We start from the raw sequence: 22,970 nt of genomic DNA, 5'->3' as shown, positions 1-22,970 counted from the left end.
ATTGCTTACTGATGACAAATGCTCTGTCATCCAGGATGGTCTAACAGGAATTATGCATGCATCATTTTCCTTTCCAAGCAAGGACAGTACTGGAGACAGGTATCAACTAATAACCTTATGCCCCTCAAGGAGAAGCAAAAGATGCCTTCTCTCCCAGTACGAAATGAGCTTCTCTTCCTATACGGCAACTATCCTTTTAACAGCAGCTAGACAAAACAGCCTTCATAACCCACCAAGGCAATTCTTTAATGAAGTTCTATTACAATAAATCACTTCTGCAGGAATACCAAACTCCAACTAGCATGTTTTTCCTCGAGAGTTTGAAGGTGGCCTATCAACTCCACAGAAGATCCTGGGATGAGTTTAAAAAGAGGCTACCATTCTCAGAACCACGTGCAAAATTTCATGTCAGCACCTACACTTGACTGTTTTAAACTCCTTTTTCTCACAGGTCCAGGTCTCTCTCCTCTGCAAGAGGAGAGACCAGCTGCAATATGGCAAGGACTGGCAAGGTTATTTAAGCCACTTACTGTCAATAATATCTCCCAGTCCTTGGGCACGCAGAAGATCCTTAAGCCGTGTCACCTCCTCCTTCAGCTCACGCACCAGCTTGGCATTAGGGTCTTCATTGATAACGGCATTGCATTTAATCTGCTTTGCACGATCAGCATATCTGGAACCAGTCAAAACAAACCTTGTTGCCCTTATACTGAACATATAAGCACTCACACACAACACAGGAATGTAGCAATATAGGAGACATTTTGCTTGCAGTTGTATAGCAGAAAAGAATCCAAGATAATATTCAGTGATGCTCTGAATTCAAGTTTAATGCAGGGTACTGTTGCAAAAAGAGGTAAGTTCCATTCAAGATGCATTAACAAGGTACCTCATACGTACAACAGACAAGATAATTTTTTTGAGTAGGGATTTGAGGGGGCTTTATTCAGTGTTGTCGAGGCCTCAGCTCAACTAATATGCTGAATTTTAGGGACCACACTGGAAAAGAATATATGAACATGAGAAGATTAGTTTTTATCAATTTCAGGTTAAGTGTAGGCAACACATCCCTAGCTCTATAACCACGTTCAAAAGATGAGTTTTTCCCCTTTCAGGGTAATTGAGTTCTTGCAGTATATAGTTTTCTTCCCTTCAGATATTCAAAGCATAATAGCCACACCCTAGCCTTCAAACCTTCGAGTATTAGAGCTAACTGCTAGCTGCACCCATCTCACATAAAAAGATAGTACCTTAAAGTGCTCAAAGTCTCATCATAGTTGATGTCTGCTGGACTCAAAGCAGCAACCATGGCAGTTCTGGAGTTCCCACCTATAATGAGCAGGTAAGGTTTTTGATGAAACTGCAGTGCATAGTTCAGGCACTAATTACCTACTGAATATCAGTATTTTCTATAAACTGTAAAATTCAACTATATCCTAAGTAACACACAAAAATCATAGGATAAATAAGAGACCTGCAACTTTAACAAAGGGTAGAACACATGATTCAAATTTGACTGCTAAAAGTATTTAATCCCATAATTTAAGTAAAGTGAGGCAAAAGCATTCATAAAATTTAGTGAGAACTTCTTTCCATACTGGCACAGGCAAGTTAGCCATACCTAGATTTTCTCGAAGTAGCCACGTTAATACAGAATCCCTGTACGGTATGAAGTCTGTCTTCTTCTTTTTTTTACTCTACAAAGAAAGAATACACTACTGAAAAATAAACTTTCATTTTCCATTGAGTGTGTAAGATGTAACAATCATAGGATAGGTCCTAAAAGAACTATAACACTATATGCATATGGAAGCAAAACAGAGGGGTGACCCCCCCCCAGCTGTACAACGATCGAGTTTAATATTAGATAACATGCAACATAATGAAATACCTAATGATAAGCAGATCAGGGAATTCCCTTGAAGCACTACCTTCAGAAAGGTTTTCCTGTGTATGAAGAATATCCTTCTGACATATAAAGTTTATGTCCTAATACCATTCCCAGACAATCTAGACAGTAATTATTACTACTCCAGGGGAAGATTCATTTTTACTTTGTTAGAAAAATTGTGACTTTCTAGAGTACTCACAAGTCCATCAAAGGAGATTCCACAGCTACAGAGATACGCATTAAAGAACAATATTTAATCTTCTGTTGACTTATGAAGAGTTATAGGCAAACATCATGCTTCAAGGGATGCCACGAGTTTAATTCCACACAACATTTAACACAGGATATGACTTTGCAATAAAAGGCTTGATTATAGATTGTGTGGAAACTTCTCTTAACACTCAAGAGGTGCGTAAAAACAAGTATTGGTCTTGCAATAACTCTATCCCTGCTCTTGGTTTCCAAGCTGAAGAGAATGAAATCTTACAGTCAATAAAAAAAACCAACATCCACTACTACTCAGGTCCATCATACCTTGCTGGTGCAGTTATCCTAAGTTGAAAGCATAAGAGGAAGAAGATACAAGATGAGCTTCTTAAGAGAACTACATATATAATTTTCATGTTAGCTTGGAAAATATTCTCTTTTCTTGTGGAATTCAGTGAATGAGAATAGTTTTAATAAAAACATCTCAGAAGCGCTTAAGTATAGTCAACCTGTCCCAAGTTGTTGAGAACTCACTTTTAAGAACAGCAATATATATATATATATATATATTTTTTTTTTTTTTTAAATACTATTTGAGTAGAGAAATAAACCAAGCACTTTCAGTAAACATAGAATATTATGTTTGGATCACTAGATGCTTACTTAATTCAGTACAGTATTAAATCTCAGCTTTGCAAAGAAAAAAAAAGCCAGTGACAAACAAATTATGTGAACCCATCTGCTATATAAATACAGGCTCCTTTTGCAAGGTGTAGTCACAGTTAGATATACTAATGCTTCGATCTGCCTGCAGGTAAAGTTTCTTCCAGCCTGTAAGAGAGCCAGAGACTACAGTGCATCTATCAAAATAAACAAAGATGACTATGCCAAGAACGCTAGGCCAAGAACAGTGAACAATTCTACTGCAGTCCACTGTTTTTACTGTCCCAGTTTTACCAGTTACGGAAATTTGTTGCAGGTAAGAAAATGCTGTACTTACCACTTCAGCCAGTGCTGAAATAACTTTGCCCAGAGTTGTGAGAGACTTGTTTATATTTGCTCCTTCCTACAAAAACAGAATCAAATATTATATAATAACTCAAATTGTTCAAATATGAACTTCTGTAGACTGAAAGAGCCAAAAGTCACACCCATGATTTGAAGAAAAAACAAACAAACAAAAAACCCACAAAAACAGTCTTTAGTCTTGTAAAAAAAATACATTTCATTCCAAGTCAGTGCCATGATCACTTGGGTCTTAATATCCTAATTTCAAACACGTACTTCCACTACTTTCACTACACTCAGCTCACCAAAAATTCCAGTTGCATATCTAAAAAAAATCCTACTACATAAATAATTAGACTTTCCCCAATCTGATTTCTGAGTGGTAGATACTATATTGTTTCAGTATTGGTTACCTATTTTATCCTTAAGAGAAGACTGACAACGTAGATATGTTGGGAACTATATTTTTCCATCCTTATTTTAGCAATTCTTTCTTTTCCTTATTATTTGTCAAGCACAGTCTCCTCATGCTGCTTGTACAACAACTTCCCTTCCTTTCCCCATGCATCAGTGGCCTGATACCTTCAGTCGAGTTCCTTTGGCACCAGTTGAATCAGCTCTCTCACTCCCAGCCAGATCCACAAGGCTAATCTTGCTGACCTGAAGAGAGAAGCACATTAACAACTAGTATTAGCTTGTGGTGAACCAGAATAAAAACAAAATTTCAATTAATTCTATGGCATTGAAATTAATTCTATGGCAATTAATTCTATGGCATCTACTGTCTATAAATCAAAGTATGCTTAACACTACAGTCAAACCAAGTTTTCACAAATAATCAGCTTGGTGCTGTTCTCTTATGGATAAGAAGCATGTTCTGTTTTAAATACTGCTATACTCTAAATTACCTAAAAAGAAATAATGAGGTCTCATATGAACAGAGCAAAATCAAAGTCAAAAGAATTTAAGTTTTTCGACGACATAAGAATCCAGAGACTATGTTTCATCCTGCCTCTAGTGACACCAGCAATAAAGCATTGGCACTAGAGACTACATATCAGTTAATAATAATTTTGCATAGTCAGACCATTTTGAAGGGGAGCAGGGGAGAGGAGGAGTCTTCAATACAATTTTCAGACCTCTTTACAGTGATCAGTTTAAAAATGCTAACATTACCTGTACTTCAGCTACTTTTGCATGCAGAGCCTCTATTCCACAGAGTAATAAAAGCTAGAAAACTGCTCCATACTCAAGTATACCTCTTTTTAATATGCAAATTCCAGAAAGTGCCCAAATAACACTACATCCTACTCCCTGCCCCCATAGAGAAGAACTAACGAGAAAAGAATTTGACACTGACAGACAGAAACACAGAAGGTTCTGTGAACAAGACTGGGGAAGATTCACTTCTATTTCATATATCCCTCTCGACTGAAATTAGGTCTTATGGCCACACTCTTCCTTCTCCTATATATTGTCCTCCCGCATATGTTTTCAATTTAGTTGTTTTTAGAATTAAGATCAGTCAAAATCCAGTAAGAAATAAAAGGGCTCTCAGAAGGCATACAGCAAATTTACCCTTAAAAAAAAAACACACACACACACACACACCAGAAATGACAATTAATTCCCATTTTCATTTCATACTTCCAACAAAAGTAAGTCATTACATGGAGAATTTGTGACAACCAGTTCTCAGAAAGCCACTTCTTATCTATAACATACCTTTTCTGTGGAAAGATCAGTTTCTGCATCATGTTTCTTCTGAGTGAAGACAATTGTAAACACAGCATGAGAGCGGCTACTGGTTTCATTCATGTTGGTAGCTGCCACAGTCCTAAAAGATGAACATATACACATATATTCAGAAAACAGCAGCCTCTACGCTGCAAGTATAATTACTGCAGGGCTGAATGCATCTGTAGAAGCATGCTCTCCAGCGGCTATACAGTTGTTCTTGTGCCACGTGACCAAGAGCAAGCCACACTGAATGCCATGAACAACCCCTTTGATTTTCACTGCTGAATTTTTCCCTGACTTCACCACAATTTAAACAGAGCATCCTCAATCCACATACTCCCTAGTCTACCTTATGCTCACACACACACACACGAAAATGCCAGCAGCATTTATGTCACCCTTTCCCATAAATGGGACAACCTACCAAAACCTACAACTGACATGATAGAAACTACTGCTAAACCAGACTCTAAAGCTGGAATACCAAGCTTTGGTCCTGATCACTTGAGTGACTGAAAGAGGACACTGTTCTTACATGTTTATTTATATAAATACGTAATTATTTGTATATGGACAAATACAAATATACATTATAAAAATATACAAATATATAATTCATATATATACAAATACATTATACAAGGAAGTCAAACTTTCTAAAACCCAACGTAATTATTTACATATTTTATCTCAAGCCATTACAAATTTTAAATATCTATGAAGTGATTTGCAGCACTATTTCACCACATAAATCAATTTTGCTCTCTTAACAGCACAAGAGCATTGATCCCTGTATATTTTCATAAGATATCTACTCTGACATCAGTTTAAAAAAATAGTGCCAGGGCATCACAGAAGTTATTTCAAATTTGATGCTGTATGTCATGTATCCCCATGAGAGGGAGAAAAAGCCATTATAACAAACTACCATCACTAACCTGGCTTTGTTCCCAGCATCCATGAGGTCCGCAATGTCTGTGTAAGACGTGACTGCTAGCTTGGACAGATCTTCCACATACGGTCCGAGCAGAGGGTGTTCTCGCACACGCAAATTCCCCTTGTTCTTCGGGTTTAACAAGTCTCTGACCCTTTCACAATAAATCTCCATATAACTCACCTGAAAAAGGGAATTTGCATGGATAATTTAGTGATTCTTAACACTTCTCTTGAAAGAAGCTCTGCAGCATTTCAGACTGGCACCAGTAGAAAGTTCCCCTTGTCTACTGGAAAGCTATAGGTGCATGTCTCTGTTTAATAGCTTGAGACGCAAGGAGAAAGGAAGAACATTAGGTCTCCAGCATAAGCTGCAGACCTTTCCCGCGTGTACAGACCCCCAAGCAATTCAAAAACACCGGCGTTTAATTAAAATCTATTACATTTGAGTTAATAACCAACTTAACCTTTTCAGTATACGACAAATAAGCAAAACTGTATCTTTCCAAAGAAGCAAACATGACAGATAGTAAAAACAGTCTGTTTACAAGGAACCTTCCTTATAATTCTCCAAAGCAAAACTAAGAAGGAAAAAGAAAACTGAATTTCTTTGTATGAAGACAACTTCTGGTTCTAATCTGTACCCAAGGCCTGCCTGTAGAATTCCTAAGTCACCAGCAAAATTATTCAAACTACGGTTATTTTAAATCTGCATGCTTTGAAACAGAATTAAAGGTAAGATTACTTTTAAATACATTCTTTCCACTTCTCATCACCAGTATCGCCAAAAGTTATGCAACTAAAACTTAGAAACAAACCTAAGATAAGAAATAAAACACAACTAGGTGCATTTTTTGGCCACTGCAACTAACTAATTAATACCTACTTAGCTATGAAGTAAACAGTATGTTGAACACAAAATGGATCTCTGCAGCAAACTGTTTTTATGTAGCCTTAACTTTTCATCTCAGCCAGCTGTGGATACGAGCATTCTCCTAAACTTTTGGGGTTTTTTTTTTTTTTGGACTCATAGAAAGGGAATTAATTCAGTCAGTTTCAGCTCAGCCTACGACATATGACAGAGAAGAAGAACTCTTATATGTGGTGCTGTATCAGTTATCCTTTTCTAATCCCAGTCTGTCTATAAACTCAATTTAGTAATAGGAGATGCCAAGTAAGACTGCATAACTAAGACATTCCAAACAAGGCCTATACAGAACACAAATTATAACTATATTAATTGATAAGAAATATGTAGAATCGGTCTTCCATCCAGCAGTCAAAACAAAACAAAAAAAAAACCCACACTGTAAATTCATCTTTCGGTTTCTCAGCATATCATTTGCTTCATAATTGCTACTCCTATAAGGTAGTAAAAGCACACTGGTTTTCAAAACAAAGGCAAAAAAAACCCTCTAAAAACCCCAAAAACTCCTGGTCCCACAAAAATTTTACTTGTACCTTTATATCAAATATGAAACAGAGAAAAGACAAACGCTTTCAAAAATATCAATATAAATGCAGCATCAATAATGCAGCAGTTAAGCTCACTTTGAGGTCCAGGACAGATATCCTTCGATCTCTCCTCATACTCACCTCTACAGAATAGGACATTTCTTCGTTGCTGTTGTCATTGATTTTCTCAAACAGTTCTTCACATAGCTGGAAAGAGATTAAGGCCGAGTCAGGAACTAGTCCTGACTGAGCAGTAACAACTAACTCTATGACATGTCATTAATTTGGCTTTAGAGCAAGGGCAGAGGAAGAAAAAGAACAAATTACAGCAACCACACAGAGCCTGACTGGGAAGGTACTTAATCTCAACTCCTCATCACTGTTATGCAACCTTGATAACTTACTTTACATAGCCTCTCAACAGTTGTTCTAGATTTAACCATATTAATATTCTGCACTACAAAACTAGAAAAATTACTTATTATAAAATTAAAGCCTGTAAACGACATTGGAAGTAACAGTTTTAGAAAGAAATGATACTTCAGAAAGGATGACACTTGATTCTCTCCCAGTCAAAAACAATAACCTGTTTATTTTTAAGAGAATAATCCTGTGTCAATTCATTGATTTGTTAAAGTGTCAGGATTTAGATTTAAATCAACTGACAGATACTGCTTCAAAATCAGTTAATGGCGCCTTCATATGAAGGATATGTTAGCTATCAGCAGCCTACTACTTCAAGATTGCTTGTCTATAAATAAATGAAATATGAGACCCAAAATTAGGATAATAAAGGAAGAAAAAAATGAAAGGTGGGCAAGCCCATGGATGTGTATAAGGAGACTAAAAAGCATAGGCACAGAGAGGGACAAGGGTAGAAACAGGCTTCTGAAACACAGATACCTACAAGCCGCTGTATGGAAAATTCACAGAATATGAAGGATATAGGCCATTTTAAAAGTATATGCTCTGGAGAACTGAGTCAATACATGGTTAAAGCATGGTAAAACTTCACACTAGGGACTGGCTGATAAGGTCAGGGAATTTTGCCAACACAGAAGAATTTAGTGTCAAGAACCAATATTACTTGGTATATGATTGCGCTGTATCTTTTGTGTACATTGCAAGAAAGAAAAGATTCAACAAGCTCTCCCTGAAGAAACAATTCACTTTGTTCCTTTAAGGGAAGGCCTCTCAAAATGAAATTAGAGGGAAAAGATTTTGTTTAAAACCTGTAGTGGATAACAGGAGCATTAAGTATTTTTTTATTTTTTATTTTATTTTATTTTTGTTTAAGTACAGCCTTTAGTTTACATGCACTTGAGGGTACAAAAGATAAATTGGAATATCATGACTACAACACAATTTAAACACCAAACTGTTGGCACAGATTTTCAACCAATTTCACCTGTTACACTGACACTTTATATTAATATAAGAAAAATAAAATGCCTAGGTATAACAATTATCTCTTTCATCAGATTAATTGTGCACACTTGTACAAATGCACTCTTCCAAAACTATTTTAAGCTAACCTATATGCAACCTCAAATGGTAACAGAACACTTGTTACGTATTTCAGTACAGATGTCTGCTCTATTAACAGAGAATAACACTGTGCATCGGCTATTTCATACACGTGGCAGAGAGCCAACGCCTCCTACTGCAAACCTATAGCAGAACGATGACTCAAATGCTGTTCAGCATTTTTATTTATTGAAACCCAACCTCAGATTTCTGCTTTGGGAACAGAGAGATGCAGTATCTTCCAACAAACATGTGGTACACTGCCAGCGCCTACCTATCAAGGAAGGCCTACATTCAGGAGTACCATACAACCAACAGCTACAGTATGCTGACTTTATTACAATAGCACCAAGTATCAGTCAGAATTTTCTATGGGGGTAATCTCAATTTCCTTACATTTCATGGGCAAATTTCAAAACAAATTTCATAGGCAGTAACACTGGACTGCACTCCCATGCTCTAAATATCTCATACCAACACTTTGATGTTCTTCACTTCTTACAGGATATCAATATATTAATCAATTTTTAGCTTTGAAAGACTTGTTTCTACAAAAAAAATTGTGGCGCGTTCATCAGCAATATCACCTCTTGAATTCCAGCACAATAAAGAGTGCTCATGTGCTGTCCTAGTTCAAGTCAGAGAAGGATTCGAGAAACCCAGTGAATAAGTCATCTTCATTTCCTAGTTTGCTAGGAGAGCGGAGAAATCGTAGGAAAAGTATACAGAGAGAATATAATACACTAAAAGCATTACACTAGAGTGAAAATTACTTATAGTAATCCTGAGTAGATTTCTTTCACTTCAGAAGCAAGCTGAGGCTTTCTGTGAATTGCTCTTGCAATATAAAAAGACTCTATCAGCAAGTAAGCATCTGAACATGCTATATAAAATAAATCTCCCTTCTGGGTTCTGTTTTACCTGTGGGATTATGCCTGCTTGGCTCTCCTCTTGCTTGCCCATCATTGTGTAGGACTTCCCAGCTCCAGTTTGCCCATAGGCAAAAATGCATACATTGTAGCCCTCAAAGGCATGCAGCAGCATCTCCTTCCCGATATCATTGTACACACGGCTCTGCGATGCAAAGCAGGGATCCTCAGGCTGAAGAGACATGAAAACAGCATCAATACAGTCTTCTCCTCTCATGCAAGTAACATTTCAAAACGCTATTAGTTTTATTTCACTTTTAACTTGGGGGTCAATCCTTTAACAAAAGGCAATCTAGTACATTTTAACACACAGATTTTTTTTGCCAAAAGGTAGTACCAGCTGGAGCAGAATGACACTGACAACCTTGACAGGACCACTTGATTGCTATTAAGGGAAAAATCTGCACAAGAAATGAATTCTGCTTTATGAACATTGTTGGTACTACTTAAAGAGTTTCGTGCAAGATCACAGACAAACAGGATTCAAGGTGTTTGGAAGGGAGGAGAAACTTGAGTAGAGTTCAGAGAGTCAATACAAACAAAGAAGGGCTCGAAGTAATGAAATCCCACAGTGGCTGGTCTCGATAAGGCCTCATCTGGGGTTAGGGTGGGGAGCAGAAGTTACGCTCTTAATTTAAAAAATGAAATAAGCAGATCATTAAAATGACCAAGTTTGTCTTGCAGCTGTCTGATTCCCCTGCCTATAACCCAATGCAGGTTACCACTCATATGGCAAGTAGCTGAACTGGTATCAGAACATTTTTGTGTGGTTTTATTGCTAACTGAAGGTTAGCAATTGCTAACTGAAGGTTAGCAATAAAACCGAAACATAATGTTGAAAATAAAGCTAGTTGTAAAGTAATTTATCCTAGTAATAAACAACTTCACTACAGATGCATCCAGGGGTAGAAATCTGTAGAAGGAGAAAGTAAAGCATCACTTTGAATATGCAACTGAAAAGTTTGCATTCCATTTTGCACCAACTGTTTTCTAAAAAGTGAGCATGTTTTAGTAGGGAGAACAAAAATAACTCAGCTGAAGACTAATAGAACAGCATGAACGCATGGCTTTGTTCAGTTAACTCAAACATTTGATACTACTTCCCCCCCCTGCCCCAGGACGAAAATAAAAATAGCACCAAAATCCCTCACCATGGAAGTAACAAAACCTATTCTGAACAAAACGTATTCTTAATACTTCTTTTAAAACACTGTCAAATGTAACAGGAAAGTGCTCATGGTATCAGTTCATACTCAGGCCCAAAGAATCAGCTGGATCAATTAAATCTTAAATTCATTTTTGATTTATCATATATCCCTCTCCAGAAGGTAAGCAAAAAAATCTGACAAACTGACTATTTTGGTGATCGGAACAGAAACACACAATGACAAGGTACGCGATTGATAAGAGCAGAAAATTTACTGAAAATTATGATACTGAACAAACAGAACTAACAAGTGCTCAATATAGCCACAAATTATCAAATTAGGATCAGGAAAAAGGAGTTGAAAACATTTTTTCTTCTCAGGAAAAATGCACCTTTTCAATGGAAAGTATGTCAAAGAAGAATCTAGACAATCTCCACTTCATACTATTACAGATAACCCCCCCACACACAAAAGATCCTGAAAGATAAAGCACCATCATAAGTGTCTAAGGAAAAGAGGCACTGCTGCATATACAGTGAAAATCACAACTTTCAGATGTCAAAAAGAATACACCTGCCAGATCTCAAAGCAAGTGCACAAGCTGTTCAAAACAAAATTTCACAAACTGAAGAAATTAATCCTCCATTTTCTGTGTAGGAAATTTCAGGCACTCAGGCACTGTACTCTAACCACACTCCTACATCCAATTACTGGACACAATCCAAGATGCAGCTCCAGGCAAGGACTAGGATACAGAAATGGTGACAGAAAACAGAATTTGCTGTACATGTTATCACCTCCTATTCCTGAAGTCCTTTCTTGATCATTTAGGAAAGTTCTTGGTCAATATACTTGAGAAAATTGATTATCTCAATAATGAGACTCTATGCAGATGTTTTATGCTGCACAAACCACAAAAGACTGCACAGATGATGCATTACTGAAATGTGAATTTGTATGAGCAGGTCTTATCAGATCAGTTCTCTTTCTTAATGCTGCATAACTGCTAGTTTTGTTAATTAGTATGTTTATAATGTTTCTCTGACCGACACTGTAATCTACTTGCATGGCTACTTTGGGATCAGGTCATTCAACAGAAAGATTCAGTAGAAGACCTGCACAAATCCAAGTTTCTCTAAATTTTCATTACGAAAATATTCCTGCTGGCCACAGGTTTCCTCAGAAACATTAAGTCCTATTTACATCACCCAAATTATTACTATTAAGCTCAGAGAAAAGTATTAACCCTTCTTTTTATATATCTTTCAGGAAAGAAAGGCAGGAGAGGGGTAGAGGATAGAACACCACAGTTCAGTTGTAGAACAATTACTGGAAGTCAGCAAAACCTCAGAATCAACTCACAGGAGGGTGGGGCAGAGCAGTTAGATGACAGAGTTTATTGCTTTTGCAGCTAACAGAAACATGGATCACTACTCTCTGCCTTCTCCTGATATGCCAAGAGAATCGAGATCACATCTTTCCTTGAACTGCAAGTACTTGAGCAACTTTCACTTGTCTAATTAAGAGCAGAACTGAAGCAACTGTGGTTCATATGCATCCTTAAAATACTTAGAACACAACAGTGTTGGTATTTTCAGTAATCTCTTTCAAGTAACCGCAATTTGTCACCAAGCCCTAGGAGCTTAGCCTCCACCCCCACCGCAATAGGAAAAGATAACGTACAGTGACAAGCTTTTAATCCAAAAGAGTCAATTCAGAAACATTTTAAAAGAACTGAGTGATCGGGGGGGAGGGGGGAGGGGAATAGTTAAATGAAGACAGACAACAAAAATATTGGTTTACTTGTAAGTAACAGAACTTACCGATGTATGGGACCAATAGGAGTAGTCAAAGCTGAAGGACTTTGGTGCTTCCTTGGGATTCTTTGGGTTGACAATACCTACAGGAAATAAAATTCAAACTCTTAGCTAACTTGGCATTTAGGAGCACAAAAGACTGCTGACTCTCAACTTATTCTGCAAGTCTGGGTATTCACATTCAGAATTTACACACTGCACAGGAGTATTAAGATGAAGGTAACAGATTCACAGCTTCTTAGTGCTGTATTTCTAAAAGCTCTATTTGAAATAAGGAATAAGCATTCCAAAAAGGAATGCAGCTACTAAACAAAATTCTTAATATCGATAGAGAGCCAGAGTAGGTCATCCTGTCCCTTGCCTTTAGGCTAGGATAGACTTTTAGGAGTGAAGAGATACCAGCAAGAAGGAAGATCCAAAATGCATAAGAAGGCTACGTATTTCAACTATAAAGAGCTCAGGAAACCATATTGATTTCACAGCAGGACAACTCAAGCCTATTTTGAAATGCATGTTACATGGCGTAAGAGCTCATTGCATAAAGATTTTCTTTAAGAAGCTCAGAATTCTCAGGACATTGAGGGAACATATTAAAAAAAAGAGCTGGCTCTACTAACATTTCAGGGATTACACTATATAGTATATTTCAATGTTCTTCCACATGTACATAGCCCACACAAAAATTTTAATAGGACTGGCATTAACTGAACCAACCAAATTACTTGTAAATATTCTTATTGCATACAGCTACTGAATCCCACACTGACCCCAAGAAAATATTCTCTTTGGAACTTCAGGATAATTTGCGATGACCCTATGATGAGGTTCACACAAAACAAGCAAAACAAAATGGAAACATACTTGAATATAGATCCCATGCTATAGCTTTTGTAAGTCCCATTCAAAAAGCTGACCTCATTTGCAGCTCTTGTAATCTTTGTCTTAGTTTTCTTTCCAAGGTATACAAAATAAGAATGTAAGCTTTTCCAGGTGAGTCAAGCCATTGAACACAGTACAAACATGACGTTTTGCCTCCACTGAGAATAAGCTTACTTTGCAAAAAATATTTTCTCCTCATATCAGTACGTCGATAAATTTTACACTTTTCTCAAATCCACCAATTCTTCTAGTACATCCATATAGACACGCATTCTCCACAAATTAACAAAATCTCTTCCAGATACCTTTCATCTGGTGCATATGTGTATCTACACACACAATATCTATTTTTATGTCATATGTTATATTTTTATATTCATATAAAAATATTTTATAATTATAAATATTTTATATTTATATAAAAATAATATATATATATTTGTATATAATTTATATATTATTTTATACATATATATATAAAATTTCCAACAAGATAGCTACATATCTTCTGCCTGCAGGTGATAAATATGCAACGGATTCAGCTGTCGCTTTAATAACATGCCTGTAGCTTCTGTATTCCAAGAAGGGTAATTTATAAGCACAGCTCTTGCTGCAGAAGTGGATCTCCCACTGTTTCCTCTTTTCAAGACTACAGTGATGAAAATACTTAAATCTATCAACATTCGCCAGCAGTCACTTTCAAAACCATCTCGATAAGTAAGGATTTTAAAAACAAACACTCTTGAGGGTATCAAAATTAGATAAACCACCTTAGATTTACACATGCCCATCTGCACCTCAAGTGACAACCTGCCTTTGGGAGTGATCCATACTAATAAAACACACACATGCAAATGCCTTCACAGAAAGAATCTATACATAGGTGGGGACAGTTTTCCTGAGAATTTGCGCTCTGACCCTAGCCACCCTTAAACAAAGGCTACTTGTTTCTCACATACGCAGGACAGTTGACTTATGCTTCTGGAAGATGTGGGCTTCTCTCTTTTCCTCCATCATAAACTAACATCCACACCTCTCCTTATTTCAAGTGTTATGAACTTAACTTTGCCTTGCACTGAAGCCTTTGAAAACATATGGTTACAGATCCAATTCAAAATTTAACTGCTCTCCCAGATGCTGCGTCCCTGAGCAGGGCCGCTGCTCAAGACTGGTGTGGAGAAGGGCTTACTCTGTGGATTGCAAATAGCAACAGTTGCTACTGTACTTGTGGTCAATTTCATTTCACTTGGATGCGCCTCATGCTGACATTCTCGCCTTATAAAAGCTGACAGATACGCAAAGCCAGTGAATAATATGCCTTGTACCAGTACAGTATCACGCGGCAAAAAAGCATGTGGCTCTGGATAGCAACATAGACATCAACATATAACAAACTGGTAACCTAAGCAATCACATACGGGTTCAGTTTCCCTTTACTAGTCTCGGTCAGACAGCAGGAAACGTAGAGCACACACTTGAACAAGTTCTAAGGTTAAAGTGAACAAATAACAGACCTCAAAACACATCCCCTCCCTTCCCCAAACTCAAATCAGTCCTTTCTTTCTAGTGTTCTCTAGACTGCTACCATTCAACAGCTTCTCCCTTCCCATTCAATCATTTACCATCAAAGCTCTTAAAGGTAACTAAGAAGTAATGTCTTGTAACAAAGTTTCCATGCATTGGGAGGGGGGGAGAGGGAGAAGATGAGGAAGCTCCTTCAAACTAGTTCAGCATAAAAACCTTAGGGTGAACAACATTATTTTCTTCAATCATTTTGGGGTAAGAGATTAAGGGAAAGTAATCTAACCATTAAAAACAAAACAAAGCAACAATAAATAGAGTCCATCCCTATATACAATTAGCAATACTAAGCAGATACAGGAATAAACGTATTGCTAGCACGCCTCCTGACGATCCGCGCTCTGTTGCTTAATCCCAACAGCAAACCATTTTCAGCCCAAACTGACACTATTCTTGCAAGACAAACGATGGCTAGAGAAAGAGAGGAGCAACTACCTTCACTGATACATTGCATGGAATGGGAAGCTCCTGATGTAGCAAATTGGGAAGGAACCAAGACAAGCAGAAGTACAGCCACATCTTCACTCATCAAGAAAGTGTTTTTAAACAAGCTAAGAAAATGCCTTAATTACCCGTATGTCACACATCATTGCGGTTTTATCCTAAGGGACAAATGCAATCACAGGAGAGAGTTCTGATCTCACCTATTCACCTCATAGCATGAATGATTTGTCTCCTTATAGACTTTACAGTGAAATAGCAAGCATTCAATTTTTATTTTAACGAAAAAAAAAAAAAAAAAGGCCACCTCATCTGGCCAAGACAAAGCCGTATTTGTTCTCCCTGAGGAAACAATAGAGTTGGATTGCATTCTAAGATTCTACTGTGGTCCAAAACATAAAACAGAACAAGCAGCATTATTCAAACTCCAGCATTACTCAAAAATGAGTTTGTTGTGAAAATACACATTTCCCATTGATCGCTTAAAAAAAAAAAAAATCTTAAAAATCTCTAGGAAAAGGCCACCCCTTACAAAGAGAAAGCAAAGCCAGCTGCTTCAGTTAAAAGACCAACTAGTTTTTCTACTCAGCTTGCTTGGTGTTTGGAAAGGCAATACACACTTGCCATACAGCTTACCCCACCTGCTTCAATCTTAAATTTGACCCATCACATTCACGAAGAGCAAAGTTCAGGCTCCATGATTTATGCTAGTAGTTCCCAACTTTTTTTTATTTTTATTTTTTTAAAGATAGTGTGAAGGAGCTGAGGGAAGCTTAAGTTCCATGTCCAGCTCACCATCTCAAAAACTACTTCCTAGGGTGCATGCTTTCCCCAACGCATATTCGGAAAAGGTGATTAGCGTGCAAGAAGGCAACTACGTCAGAGTTTGGGAATGTAGCTGCCCAGCCAAAACCTTCCACAGCAACAAGAACGAAGCAGAGGAAGCCCCTTGGCTGCCAGGAACTCTGCATGCTGCCCCTAACTACTGAGCTCCAGCCACGGCCTTCTCACATACCTTCAGCTCAAAGCTCCAGGTACACTCATCCGGATTCCTGGTGCTTACAGACAGTCTATCTCCTTCACTTTCATCAGTACTTTAATAGAATTCTTAATCTGTCTACAAAGGAATCCAGCAAAGGAGACCAATAGTGAAAACATAAGATTATAAACTCAACTAATACCAAGCGCGCCGAAACGTTCTTCACTTAAAACAATGAGCATCAAGTGAGTAGCTAGCATCAGTCATGCCTGATGCAGCCTGAGTTTGAACTAAGTGACCGGGTAGGTAATGAAGTCAGATGTGACATCTGACAAAAGATGGTGAGGCAAGTAAGAAAGCAGGAATTCAGCTTAAAGCAACTGAGCTAATTTGAAGGTGTCTACTGCACCAAGTATCATCTTTGGAAGGACAAGCAGATCCATGAAATCTGGCTACTTGTAAAGGAATCTAATGAATATTTCTTAAGAAAATTAAAATACATTTTTACAGTACAAATAAGCTTTATCCTAAAATTTCATATGGCAAACTGCAAAAAGAAAAGCAGGATCCTCAAATAACCCACGATCAGGCATAAACTAGATTGAGCTGGCACCACTGATTTTATCTGCCATATTATTCACAAGCTGGGTTTTCAGTTGAATAAGAAAATGAATAGAATTTAAATCTAAGAGGACTGTTTCCAGTCTCTCCAGTACCCAAAAGAACACTAACAGCTTTTGAGTTATTTTTTTTTTTTTACGGCATGCAAGGCCAAAAACCATCGTTATTAGTGAATCATGAAATAGGTCATCATCTATCTTCTCTCACCACACCAGACTCATGGCACAGTACACAGGCTAATGGATTAATTACAGAGCCTCAGGAAATGAGAAAGGCAATAAGGCAGACGATCACAGCAGGGAACACATTAATGGCCTTTTTATCTTGCAGAATAAATCTGTTTATCTGATATTTCAAAGGCACAACGTGGCAATTAACTTTTCTGTTTGCAAACTGACACTAACGCTTTGTGCTGGAGCTATAATTAGTTACCATCAGCATGGCACTGTAGCAACTTTAACACTGAGGTTAGCCTAAGCAGCCAGTTTCTGAGAAACTCGATCCCTTTTCCAGGCCCCATACTTCACCAAGAGCCAGTTTCTTAGGTCACGTGGAATCTTTCAACTTTCCACAAGTTCAGGTTTTCTGCACACATCAGAAACTGGAAGGGGTATTAAAAAAAAAAAAAAAAAAGTCTCCTAAACTGTTGGTAATGAGAAGGATTACATACAACTCTGATAGGATAAAGAAAAGGATAAAACAAGTTGAAGATATGATTCTTCTTCAGTTATTAAAACTCTTCTGCGATCAGTGAACTAACCAAAATTCAGATTTGCAATCCATCATTTTCCTTCAGAACAGGAGGCTGAGGAAAAAGCATGGGAATATTCGTGTTTCAAAAATATATTCTGCAACTTGTTGATTTGGGGGAAATAAATGTCCAATTATCTTTTATTTCAACTAATTATTCAAAATTTCTGGGAATTCAATGCTTCAACTTAAGATACAATATTTACATCAGTTTTCCAGCCTGGTACGCAAATAGAATAGAAAGAAAATTATTATATGTCATAAATTGACATACAATTTAAATAAAAACACACTGTGCGAATATGCAGCATTATCATCACTGCCATCCCCATCCAGTGACACACAAATCCTATAGAAAGCAGGCTTGCATTTTAAAAGCTTCTTTCTCCTTACAGTTATAGGGTCAGCCATACAGCATTGCTTCATGCTGTGTTGCCTCTAAGTAACAGTAATTTGTGCATTCTCTGAAGCCGCGATTAATTGAACAATTTTTTAGCTGTTTAAGTTTGATGTTTATTTTTGACACGTTGCAGTTAAATATATACATATCATATACACCACTCATCAAGTTTCAAAAAAGCATTTCTCCATACCAAATAATCTACTTATAGCAGTTATCCTAGCAAAAATTGTGTATCACTACATAAGAAAACACATGCTATCCTGACTTATTTAGCAAACTTCGTTTTTCTGAAGCGTACTATGACAGAGCAGTATATGACCCAGCAGTTGTAATTCCAGTCTACACGCTACACTTTGTACATACAGCTCGCCACAGAATGAGTTTGGGAAGAGCAAAAAAATATATGAAAATAAGTAACACTGCAAACAAATTGGATGATGTGACCATCATTTTCTGTAAGGAAAAAGTCAATTTAGCACTCCCAACGAGCAATTCAAAACCCAAACACAGTGGCAATCTTAAAATGCAGCTCACAGGCACTATTTCCACAATAACAACATGACTTCCAAAATTTGAAGTGGGCTCCAAAGCATTAGAAAGGTCAACATCACATTCTTGAGGCCTTCTTATCAAAATGGATCCTGCGCAATTGCACAGCTGGAAAACTGCAGGGGCAAAAAAGAGGATAAAAAGTGACCTATGGCCAGGAACATAAGAGATAGTTACATAACTTCTATTCCCACGCTCCCTCAAACACAAAAGAACAATGCTAGTCCCTCTCCTCCACTTAGTCAACTAATACAATAGATATGACAGGGTTTTTTTCCCTTCTCCCCTCCCTCCCCCGGTTCCTTCTCCATTTTCAGATGCAGCTGATACGTATGGACAGCTCCAAGAAAGGACTTTTTCAAAACAGAACACATGGTTCACAGTGCAGGTTCAGATTACAAGAAGAAAACTACATACTTGAACTAATTAGTCTTTGTACAAGGAAAGCCAATAGTAAGGACAGCATAGCCTAATAAAAGATAAGGAGAAAGGAGGAATACAAACAGTGAAGGAATTTTGATCCTGCATGTGCTGTGTCAACAATAGCAAGCCAGTCTCCATAAAATGTTTGATTTTACCCACCCTTACTTAAACAGGCAACTTTACTTCCAGGCATAAGGCACTTAAGCAGACCATTCTCTAGATCACTACTTGTTCCTTAACTAACATTTTTCATACCGTCCAGCACCCGTTCTGTCAGCTAGCACAGAAATAAAATACACTTTCAGTCTTTCAAATCTACTAGGCCAAATCCATTATTATTTTTTATTTTTAACAAAAAATTATTTGCAAACAATACAGCTTCCGTATTGAAACAGTAACTATGTATTCTGTAATATCTATTACTTTACATTTCAATTGTCATTTTAGACACTTAAATGTTTTTGCCCTAAAATCCAATCTCATTTGTTGAAACATATTCAAAAAGCACACATCAAATTAGCACTTCTTTTTACAACTTTAACCAGAAAGTGGAGCACAACAGAAATCTGATACAAAGTTACAGTTTTCTGGGATACTTTCAACTGGAACAAGCATTACCAAAAGAAGTAGCATTCTCATTCTTCTCCTCCCTTCCCAAATATATAAACATACAAGCACGTTCCCACTTCAAGCCTTCAATTTGGGACTTGCACTTCCACTTCCCATTAAAACTAACCAAGTGAAGAGGGAGTGAAAACCTCAGGGCGAGGGGAGGGGGAAGCTTTATCCAAGATCAGCCCCCTCATTCCCCTCCCATCTACTCAGCCACATAAACGTTTTTGGGCAGGCACAAAGAATGAGCAAAATTACTTTTGAACTACCGAAGTGCTGTGTTGAATTTGCAGTCCAAGGCTAACCTATTTCCATGCCAGTCAACATCACTCTTCAGCAAGCAATAAATTTAGCAGGTTAGAAATTGCTTGCAGTTCAGTGTCTAGGGATACAAGCAGCTCTTTCTAATAAGCCCTTGGAATGAAGGGACAGAGTGTGAAGCACACAAGAGGTAAGACTTTAAACATACTCTCATATTCCTCATTGCATTTAAAGTCCAGTCACCAGACTCAACAGCTCCACCTTCATTAGTAATCAGACTGATACTACAGGCCATCCTGCCATCAGACGTGCCACATATTAGTCACTCTGTATGGTACTCCAGGGAAGAACCGGCTAACTGCAGTTTGCCCTTCAGACATCACCAGCAAACAGAATTAACATGGACTAAATCCTGCGATTAGCTGCCATACAGTCTGTGCTGCGGAGGGAAAGATCTGTAGATTAGTAACCCAAAAACTCCTATCAATTGCCAGTCAAAAATAAAAGCCATTAACGGTGAAAATCAGGTATGGACTGGAGAAGTTGAACTTCCCACATTTGTGCAACTCATTCTGCTTTCTGGCGTTTACATCTTCCATGCCTACATTGCTACCCCATCTGTCAATGCTGAAGGCACAAAGCTTCTTTTATTTCCACATACAGAATAAAACCAGTTCAAACGAAGGGTTTCCATCTCACAAAAGAAGCTTGACACCAGCATGTTTCAACAGTTCTCCTAGTGGCAGCAGTAACGTACACAGGACACATTATTTCTACCAAATGCCAACACACAGTAGAGATGCAGTTAGCAAGAAAGGCACTGTCCTGTCTACGCTTTTGATCTCATTCATCACTGGTAAAGGGATGGATAAAAGTTTTCAAAAAATATACTAGTCTAGACAGAACTTTTGAAATAGTAAGATTTCTTCTGTAAAAAAAGAGTCAGCAACTTTTCAGGAAATGAATACCAAATAATTCTTTTCTATGACTTCTCCAAATTCCATTTCAATCAATACAAGCAGTAGTGTTACTTTATGATTTCTGCATAATCAATTTAATAAAAAAAGATCTCAGTCTTTCAGCATCAAATCCCCAAGACCAAACCTTACATTAAATCTACACAGTCGCTTAAAATGCATGTGTCTGGAAAATATATCTGCGCCATCTGTAGACTGGAATGAAAACAATGAGAATATGTTCGTTACTAAGAGCAGGGTGGAGCAGACATTCTCATGTGCTGGAACGTGACTAATACCCCACAAAGACATGTTTAATACAGGCTTCTTTCCTAGGCATACGTGGTAATCAGATATATGGCTATATTGTTTTTATAAGAAAGCCTTGCAGGGTTGTTATTACAAGAGATAAACGAAGGGAAACGGACACTTCCAGCTTGTAAAACAGCGCTTGCTCTGCAAAGCATTGTTTTCATTTTTCAAGTCATTAAAGCAAAGGAAACCAAAGAGAAGCTAAGAACAGCTCGTGTTGGAATTCAACCGGATTCTCTCCCCACTGTGGAATTCCAACCCTGCACTAAGAGAAAGGCTGGGTGGGGGAGGGAGTCGTGCTCAATAGCACCAAAGCAAAGCAAAGGCTCGCTCACAGAAGCTGCTGGAAAGCTGCTCTCATCCTCAGCTGCTCTTACAGATCCAACTGCTATAAATACCACCTCTACAGCTGGCGTTCTGGGAGAACAGCATGCCAGCAGGCTTCGCATCAAGTGGGAGCCAGTTGAACCATACTGTCCTAGCTATCTGAAAAGCTGAATCAAATCCATTCCAAAACTTCCAATTTATCATCTGACTACCCAGAAAGTCCTACAACTGCAGAAGTTGCATCTGGCTTATGCATACAGTTGGCTAAGCGCTTGGAGTTGAACTGAATTCTTTCCTCGTGTGTTTTCTGTTTCAAAGCAGATAAAGCAATCTTTCCTCCTCCCTCCCCCTCATTTTACTTGACTATCTCTCCAAAAGCCAATGGCCATCTCCAAAGGCCATTCTGACCTTCAGATATACGTCAGCACTACGCTAAGAGCAGATGATGTAACACTGGAATCCAGGGGAGTCAGTTCCGCCAGCATCAATAGTTCAAAGGATTCCTGTAGTGAAATTGTCTAATTCTTAAAGCAGTTCTCATTGACCATTTGTTTTTTCTGTATTTTTTATTTTATTTTGCTCCTATTTGCATACTGAGAGATGGTACATTATTTAAGCATTTGATTAAAAGGAATCGCTTCTAAAGCCTTATCTCTGTGACCTTGGTCAGTGGGCATTCTGACTCTGAATGATTTACTCACCACTGACACAGGAAACTTTTCGGAGTTCATCAGTGGTATTATCTCTCTCTGCTATAGTTCTGCACTAATTCCTTAACAGTTTTTAAAAAAGTAGTTGGACTGCATTTAACATTAGCTGGAACATCCTAGCTATCCCATGGTCTTACTCCAGACCCACTATTTCTACTGTCAACACTGAAAAATCCTTATCTGTTCATCTTCTCCTCCCATCTTCTCCAAATCACTCTCTAAAATAAAAGCAATTTGCTTTAAATTGTGCAGAATTAACATTTTAAGGTTTTCTTCAAATGCAATCACAAACGAGAGAAAGGCTTTCAAAATAAAAACAAAGCTCTTAACAAAAAATCCAGGATATTTTTTCCTCTCCCAAAAAATACTCAAGACTTGTAACAAAATGTACAAAATGGCACTATTGTAAGGCATTCAGAGATACTGATTCAGACTTAGGGACAAGCAACAGAAGTCCCTAGCCTCGCAAAACATGAAGAAATCTAATGTTCAAATACAGGAAGTCTTTGCT

At 37.7% G+C, this 22,970-nt stretch overlaps 1 protein-coding gene across 12 annotated transcripts in view; it reads right to left on the bottom strand.

Annotated features, from left to right (window-relative positions):
* KIF1B (kinesin family member 1B) overlaps positions 1 to 22,970 on the bottom strand; it is a 99,012-nt gene that overhangs the window by 63,095 nt on the left and 12,947 nt on the right. For 6 of the 12 annotated variants that reach the window (XM_068915721.1, XM_068915718.1, XM_068915725.1 and 3 more), the window contains 11 exons: positions 12,662 to 12,738; positions 9,683 to 9,862; positions 7,376 to 7,441; positions 5,785 to 5,963; positions 4,832 to 4,943; positions 3,689 to 3,766; positions 3,099 to 3,164; positions 2,426 to 2,443; positions 1,622 to 1,697; positions 1,251 to 1,329; positions 531 to 673 (listed from right to left, as the gene is read on the bottom strand). In XM_068915721.1, the coding sequence (XP_068771822.1) occupies positions 531 to 673; positions 1,251 to 1,329; positions 1,622 to 1,697; positions 2,426 to 2,443; positions 3,099 to 3,164; positions 3,689 to 3,766; positions 4,832 to 4,943; positions 5,785 to 5,963; positions 7,376 to 7,441; positions 9,683 to 9,862; positions 12,662 to 12,738 (1,074 nt within the window). The remainder of the gene's footprint in view (positions 1 to 530; positions 674 to 1,250; positions 1,330 to 1,621; positions 1,698 to 2,425; positions 2,444 to 3,098; positions 3,165 to 3,688; positions 3,767 to 4,831; positions 4,944 to 5,784; positions 5,964 to 7,375; positions 7,442 to 9,682; positions 9,863 to 12,661; positions 12,739 to 22,970) is intronic. The other 6 variants (XM_068915723.1, XM_068915727.1, XM_068915730.1 and 3 more) reach the window with 1 other exon arrangement.

This window comes from Struthio camelus, chromosome 21, assembly GCF_040807025.1.
Source record: "Struthio camelus isolate bStrCam1 chromosome 21, bStrCam1.hap1, whole genome shotgun sequence".
Classification (NCBI taxonomy): domain Eukaryota; kingdom Metazoa; phylum Chordata; class Aves; order Struthioniformes; family Struthionidae; genus Struthio; species Struthio camelus.
The sequence above is the reverse complement of the archived record's forward strand: the minus strand, read 5'-3'. Positions and strand labels throughout refer to the sequence as shown.